This window comes from Boleophthalmus pectinirostris, unplaced genomic scaffold (genome assembly GCF_026225935.1).
Source record: "Boleophthalmus pectinirostris isolate CB_2022bp ecotype Guang Dong unplaced genomic scaffold, ASM2622593v1 HiC_scaffold_7, whole genome shotgun sequence".
Lineage (NCBI taxonomy): Eukaryota > Metazoa > Chordata > Actinopteri > Gobiiformes > Gobiidae > Boleophthalmus > Boleophthalmus pectinirostris.
Genome location: NW_026571473.1, coordinates 42,212,891 through 42,219,870, shown reverse-complemented (window position 1 = coordinate 42,219,870; position 6,980 = coordinate 42,212,891). Strand labels below are relative to the sequence as shown.

General features: G+C 37.9%; 1 protein-coding gene across 1 annotated transcript in view; it reads left to right on the top strand.

Moving 5' to 3' along the window:
* The window catches only part of LOC110166947 (dynein axonemal heavy chain 12), a 25,002-nt gene extending 19,772 nt beyond the window's left edge, over window positions 1-5,230 (top strand). The window contains 2 exon segments of the mRNA XM_055165298.1: window positions 1,846-2,027; window positions 5,206-5,230. Of these exon segments, the coding sequence (XP_055021273.1) occupies window positions 1,846-2,027; window positions 5,206-5,230 (207 nt within the window).
* The last annotated feature ends 1,750 nt before the right edge of the window (window positions 5,231-6,980 follow it).

The following is a 6,980-nucleotide window of genomic DNA, read 5'->3' as shown; positions in this document are numbered from 1 at the left end:
CAAATTGCTGTAGCGTTGTAAATTAAGGGCGCCGGCGGGCCGTCAGATCCTTATCAGGTTAAAACCTGTGGTCCAGAACAAGGCAATAATTAATGGGAGAAATACTATTCCACCACTATTCTGATTTGCTATGGCAATGGGCCACTGGTATCATGGTAATATATGTTCCTTTTCTTTATGTCGGTTACTGAAAAGAGGAGTTATGCTGGACGTTATGATGTGATTCATTTTGGCAGTGCTTATGTTGCAGTATTTTTATTTCTTTTTTATTGGACAATTGAGCGTAGGTTGTATTTCAGATTTAGCGGGAGCCTGTTGTGTTTTGGCTTATAGTTCACCAAACAAGCACTAGATGTGTGGATTTAATTGGTCGAAGAGTTTTTGCAGTCATCATGTTCTGTTAGATGACAGAGTTCTGAAAGTGGGAGGGTTGGGGATTTGCCAGACATTTATATTCTGTATTCATTGTGAATGGTACTATTATTGCTTTTATTCCATCCTGTTTGTGTTTTTTGTTATGTTATATCATTTTTACTCTTAAACTTCCATTTCCTAATAATTAATTCACTTATACTCAAGCTACAAATATGGCGTGCTTAAATACTGGTTGCTCAGTCAACGTCGTGAGCTGGAATGTAAAATCTATGAACCAGCCAATTAAACGAGGCAAGGTTCTTGCTCATTTACATAAACTTAAGGCTGATATAGTGTTTCTCCAGGAAACACATTTGCGCATCTCTGACCACCCTAGAATTAAAAGTAAATGGGTAGGACAAGTATTCCACTCTAGATTTAACTCCAAGGCGAGAGGGGCTGCAATTATAATAAATAAATCTCTACCTTTTGTGGCGTCCAGTGTCGATGCAGATCCAGGTGGACGCTTTGTTATCGTTGTCGGACAATTATACGGGCTTCCTCTGGTTTTGGCAAATGTTTACGCCCCTAACTGGGATGATGCAAATTTTTTCTGTAATGTTTTTTCACGACTCCCAAACATGGCATCTCATAATATTATTTTTGGGGGGGATCTAAACTGTGTCTTATCTGCTATGGATCGCAGTTCCCAAAAGGTGACCCCTGTCTCTAAATCTGCGCGTGCAATCCACTCTTTTCTTGATACTTATGGGCTTGCTGATGTCTGGAGATTTCTGAACCCCACTTCGAAAAAATACTCTTTTTTTTCCAATGTTCATAAGTCATTCTCTCGAATTGATTACATCTTTTTAGATAAAGAACTTTTACCTTTAGTTAAAGATTGTGACTACAAAGCTCTGGTCATTTCTGATCATTCCCCTGTTGTTGTCTCACTGCAGTTTCCAAACGTTTGCTCTAACTACCGGCCATGGAGATTTAACTCGCTGCTGCTTGCGGATGAGGAATTTACAGATTTTTTACAAACTCAAATTCAGCTTTTTGTTGATATCATCAAACCCCTGATGTCTCTCATTCAACTGTCTGGGAGTCACTCAAAGCATATTTAAGGGGTCAAATAATTTCATTCTCTGCCAAACAGAGGCGCACCTCAACCGAGCGCCTCACTAAATTAGCCGATCAAATTATCAAACTTGATACAGCGTACAGTAATTCACCTACCCCCACGTTATATAAAAATAGATTACAGTTGCAAACTGAATACAATCTTTTATCCACAAAGCAAGCTGAGTTTCTTTTGTATAAATCACAAAGTCGTTCATATGAACATGGGGAGAAAACTGGCAGGTTCTTAGCTCAACAGTTGCGACAGAGAACTGCTAATCAAACCATATCACAAATTACAAATGATCAAGGGATCAAATGTACAGACAACTTGGATATAAACAAAGCTTTTATAACTTTTACCAAAAGTTATACAGTTGCCCTACAATGAGCAACAATTCGGACTTGGACTCCTTCTTCAATGGAATTAATATTCCTCATCTGGAAGCAGATGCAGCAGATAGTTTGGAGGAGCCATTCTCCTATGCTGAGATTGAAAAGGCCTTGAGCAGTATGCAATCGGGCAAGGCTCCGGGCCCTGACGGATTCCCGTCAGAGTTTTATAAGACATTTGCTCCTCAAATAATCCCATTACTGAAATCTACATTTGATGAATCTTTTCAAAAACAATCGTTACCACCAACTATGCGCCAAGCAGTCATCTCCCTGATCCTTAAAAAAGATAAAAATCATTTAGATTGTAGTTCATACCGTCCAATCTCATTATTAAATGTTGATACCAAAATTCTCGCAAAAATTTTAGCTCTTCGCTTAGAAAAAATCCTCCCATCCATCATCTCACCCGATCAAACAGGGTTCATTAGGAACAGACACTCATATTTTAATATTAGACGTTTGTTAAATATAATTTATACTCCATGTATAGATGAAACACTTGAAGCTGTGATATCACTCGACGCTGAAAAAGCATTTGATCGGGTGAGATGGGACTTCCTCTTTTATACATTACAGAAGTTTGGGTTTGGGACAAACTTTATCTCATGGATTAAAGTACTGTACTCCTCCCCTCTAGCAGCAGTTCGAACTAATAATAACCTATCTAAATATTTTCAACTTCAACGTGGAACATGACAAGGCTGTCCACTGTCGCTGCTTCTCTTTGCTTTGGTTATCGAGCCTCTTGCCATTGCTTTGAGACAGCGTGTTGACGTCTCGGGTAGACGTCGTGGGGATACAGAACATAAGGTGTCGCTCTATGCCGATGATATGCTCCTGTTTATTTCAAATCCTTTAAAAAGCCTCCCTAATGTTTTGGATTTGCTTGAAGAGTTTGGAGCTATATCTGGGTATAAAGTGAACTTTGAAAAAAGTGAAGTTATGCCTATTAGCAGAAAAGCAGGGGACATGTCAGCAATCTTTGCTCCTTTCAAATTGAGTCCTAATAAGTTCAAATACCTAGGAATATGGATCACACGAAATCATAAGGATCTATACAAATCAAATTATCAGGTTTTGCTCTCTAAACTAAAGCAGGATTTTGAGAAATGGGGGTTGCTGCCTCTCTCGCTTGGTGGTAGAATTAACACCATTAAAATGACAGTTTTTCCTAAATTTCTGTATTTGTTCCAATGTCTACCACTTTTTCTTACCAAAACTTTTTTCACCAATTTGAACAGCCAAATATCCTCTTTCATTTGGAACAAAAAACCACCAAGACTGAAACAAAGTATACTACAAAAACCCCGGAGCGTGGGAGGCTTGGCACTCCCAGACTTTTTGTTTTATTACTGGGCATCTAATATCAGGGCGATGTTATACTGGACACGGGGTCATGTTGATTCACCATCATGGGCAGTAATAGAGGGAATGTCTGTTGAACGTGTTACATTATGGTCCTTGCTCTGTGCCAAGTTACCACTATCAGGACCCATTTCTAACTTTACCACCAATCCACTTGTTATTCATTCACTCAAATTGTGGTACCAGTTCAGGAGACACTTCAAACTGTCTGAACTCTCCCTGGTTGCTCCTCCTCAGAGACGTTGCATGTTCCTAGCGTCGTTATCAGATGAGGCATTCAACATTTGGATGAACTGTGGGATAACTTCACTCTATAAACTCTACAGTGACCATGTCTTCAGCTCGTTTGATCAACTGGTATCAAAATTTGTCCTACCTAAGTCACATTTCTACAGATACCTGCAGCTTAGGAATTTCATTAGACTTAATACTGACTCCTTCCCATCCTGTCCTTCTCCTTCCCTTTTGGATGACATCTTTAAGTTGAAACCAGATACCAAACGTGTCATAAGTGTGACCTATGAGTTGTTGAATAAGTATAAGATGGCTACGCTGGAGTCACTGAAGTGTAAATGGGAGGAGGATTTGAGTAAACAAATTTCGGACGAGACCTGGGAAAACATTATTCAGAGAATTTTTTCTTCATCAATTTGCCTTAGACATGTGGTGATTCAATTTAAAGTGGTGCATCGCCTCCACTGGTCAAAAACCAAACTAAGTAAGATCAAAAACGGGTTTGACCCTCTTGTGATCGATGCAAGCAGGAGCCTGCCTCTTTATTGCATATGTTTTGGACTTGTCCAAAATTGAGTAACTTCTGGAAATGTGTATTTGATGCTCTCTCTAAAATATGTGGTAAAGTGCTGGCTCCCTGCCCATTGGTTGCAATTTTCGGAGTGACTGCTGGTTTACATGTGACAGAGGGACAGGCTGGTCTGGTGGCCTTCTGCACACTGTTGGCTCGTAGGAGGATTTTACTGAACTGGAAGGAGCCACAACCGCCTTCATATGGGCTCTGGGTCAGAGATACTATGTACTGCACTCAGAGAAAATCAGGTATACAACCAAAGGCTCAGTTAAAAAATTTTATACAATTTGGAATCCATTTTTGTCTTATTTCCAAACCATGGAAGCAAGGGAAATTGTATAAATATAGTTTTATATATATATATATGTAGTATCTTTAATATTTTTAATTTTATTATTATTATTTTTATTTCTTTATTCATTAATATTGTTATTATTATTACTATTTTATTTTATTTATATCATTTATTTGTATTTATTTATTTTTTATGATGTCTATTTTCCTTTGTCATTATTTATCAATTTATATCATCAGTGTTTTACTTCTTATACTTGTCTGGCGTATGTTCTCATGTTTATAAGTTGAGGGTGGGGTTCTAGGGAGAAAAACTTAAAAATGAAAACTTGTTGTGTAACATTGTTACAGAATATTTTTGTGAAATAAATAAACCTTGAACAAAAAAAAAAAAAAAGAAATGGTTATACCAACAGTTATACATGAAGACCAAAACAGATTTATAAAAAACAGACAGTTGTCTCATAATCTAAGGCGCCTTTTTAATATTTATACACAAAATTCTAAATCTCAGCCTGAATTGCTCATCTCTACGGATGCGGAAAAGGCCTTTGACAGGGTGGAGTGATCTTACCTCTTCTCCGCCCTGTCAAGGTTTGGATTTGGGGAGGGCTTTGCTTCTTGGGTTAAGTTACTTTACGCTTCTCCTGTCGCCTCAGTCCAAACTAACAACCACAGATCAGAATACTTTCCTCTTTCGAGGTCCACACGCCAGGGCTGTCCTATGTCGCCCCTGCTCTTTGCAATTGCAATTGAACCACTTGCAATTTGACTACGTACTCTGCATGATTATACAGGCATTATTAGAGCAGGCTGTGAACATAAAGTGTCACTTTATGCTGATGACCTTCTATTTTATATCTCAGATCCTCTGATATCAGTGCCAGCTAGAATGAAAAAATTGGAACACTTTGGTTCAATATCTGGTTATAAATTAAATTTAGACAAAAGCACAATATTCCCAATCAACAGAACACAAGATGAGATACGTTGCTTTGATCTACAATTTAAGGTCTCAGATCAGTTTAAGTACCTAGGAATTACCATCTCATCTTCCATTAGAGAACTCCACAACCAAAACTTTACCAAACTGGTAGAACAAACTGCTGTAGATTGTGAGAGATGGTCTTTTCTCCCACTTTCATTAGCAGGTCGTGTAAACATAGGAAAAATGACGATACTTCCAAAATGTCTCTTCCTGTTTCAGTGCATCCCCTACTATTTAAATAAATCTTTCTTTAAAAAATTAGACAGGATAATTCTGGAATTTGTTTGGAATAAGAAAATTGCTAGAATCAGGAGGGAATTTTTACAAAGGCCAAAATCCTCAGGGGGAATGGGGTTGCCTAATTTTCAGTTGTATTATTGGGCCTGCAACCTAAAAAAACATATTGGATTCAAAAGAGTTTCCCACGCTGGATGGAGATGGAACAAAATTGCTGTGCCCCCTCCTCTCCTAGAGCATTTGTTTTTGCAGATATTACTTCAATACCGTATAAAAATATAAATGACTTTGTTGTGTCTCATTCTGTTTGAATATGGAAACAAACTGTACGGTGGTTTGGTCCACACGCCAAATCCACTGCTGGGGCCTATTGTAAGAAATCACTTGTTTTCACCTTCTCTTAGAAATGACACCTTTGTCGACTGGTATAGATTAGGCCTTTGTCATTTTATGGACTTTTTTATTGATGGTTTATTCCCCACATTTGAATTGCTCAAAGAAAAATTCAATTTAAGAACTTGGTACTGAAATGTGGGAGGAGCAATGGGAACAGGCCCTGGACAAACACACACTGCCTCAGTTTGTGCGAGACAAAGTCTAATACAACTTAAGATTGTCCACAGACTCCACTGGTGTAAACTCAGATGAAGTAAGATGTTCCCTGACGTAGACTCTCTGTGGAAACGCTGGAAACAGGCCCCACACTCTTTGTCACGTGTGTTTTGGGAGAAGCTCTGAACTGTTCCATTTCTGCTCAAATATTTCTAATATTGTCAAAAGCTCGACACAAATCTATTGATTTAAATCCTCTTACAGCAGGACTTGGGATAATAGACTCAAAAGTTGTTAAAATAAGATCAGAGCGTCAGGTGTTCACCTGTCTCTGTCTGCACCATGATTCATTTTACTGAAGTGGAAACAGGCAGAGCCTCCGTCACATGTGAACTGGTTCAGAGACGTTATGATGCATTTGGATCTAGAGAAAAGTAGATCCTCTTTGCAGGTCAGGAAGATCAATTTAACAGGATGTGGTGGCCTTTTATTATCTTATTTAAAGAAGGTATTTAAACTACTATTTAAGTCCGAGCTGATGGGATTTGTTCTATCCACCTTTTCAACTTCTACATGTTGGTGAAATATTATTACTTTTTGTCTGTGTGAATGTTCAGTTGCTTTTATTTCAGGTTTTTTGTTTTGTTTTTTGTTTTCTGTTTAACATCATCCAACATATAATATTCCTCATTTCTAAGGGTCCTAAGATGTTATTGACAAATATATATATGACATGTATATTTTTGGTGGACCTTCTTTGAAAGGCTGCTTTTTTTTTGTAACATGTCTGATTATTTTATGGACTGACACTGTATATTGGACATCAAAAACACAATAAACAGAGTGTAAAAAAAAAAAATAATA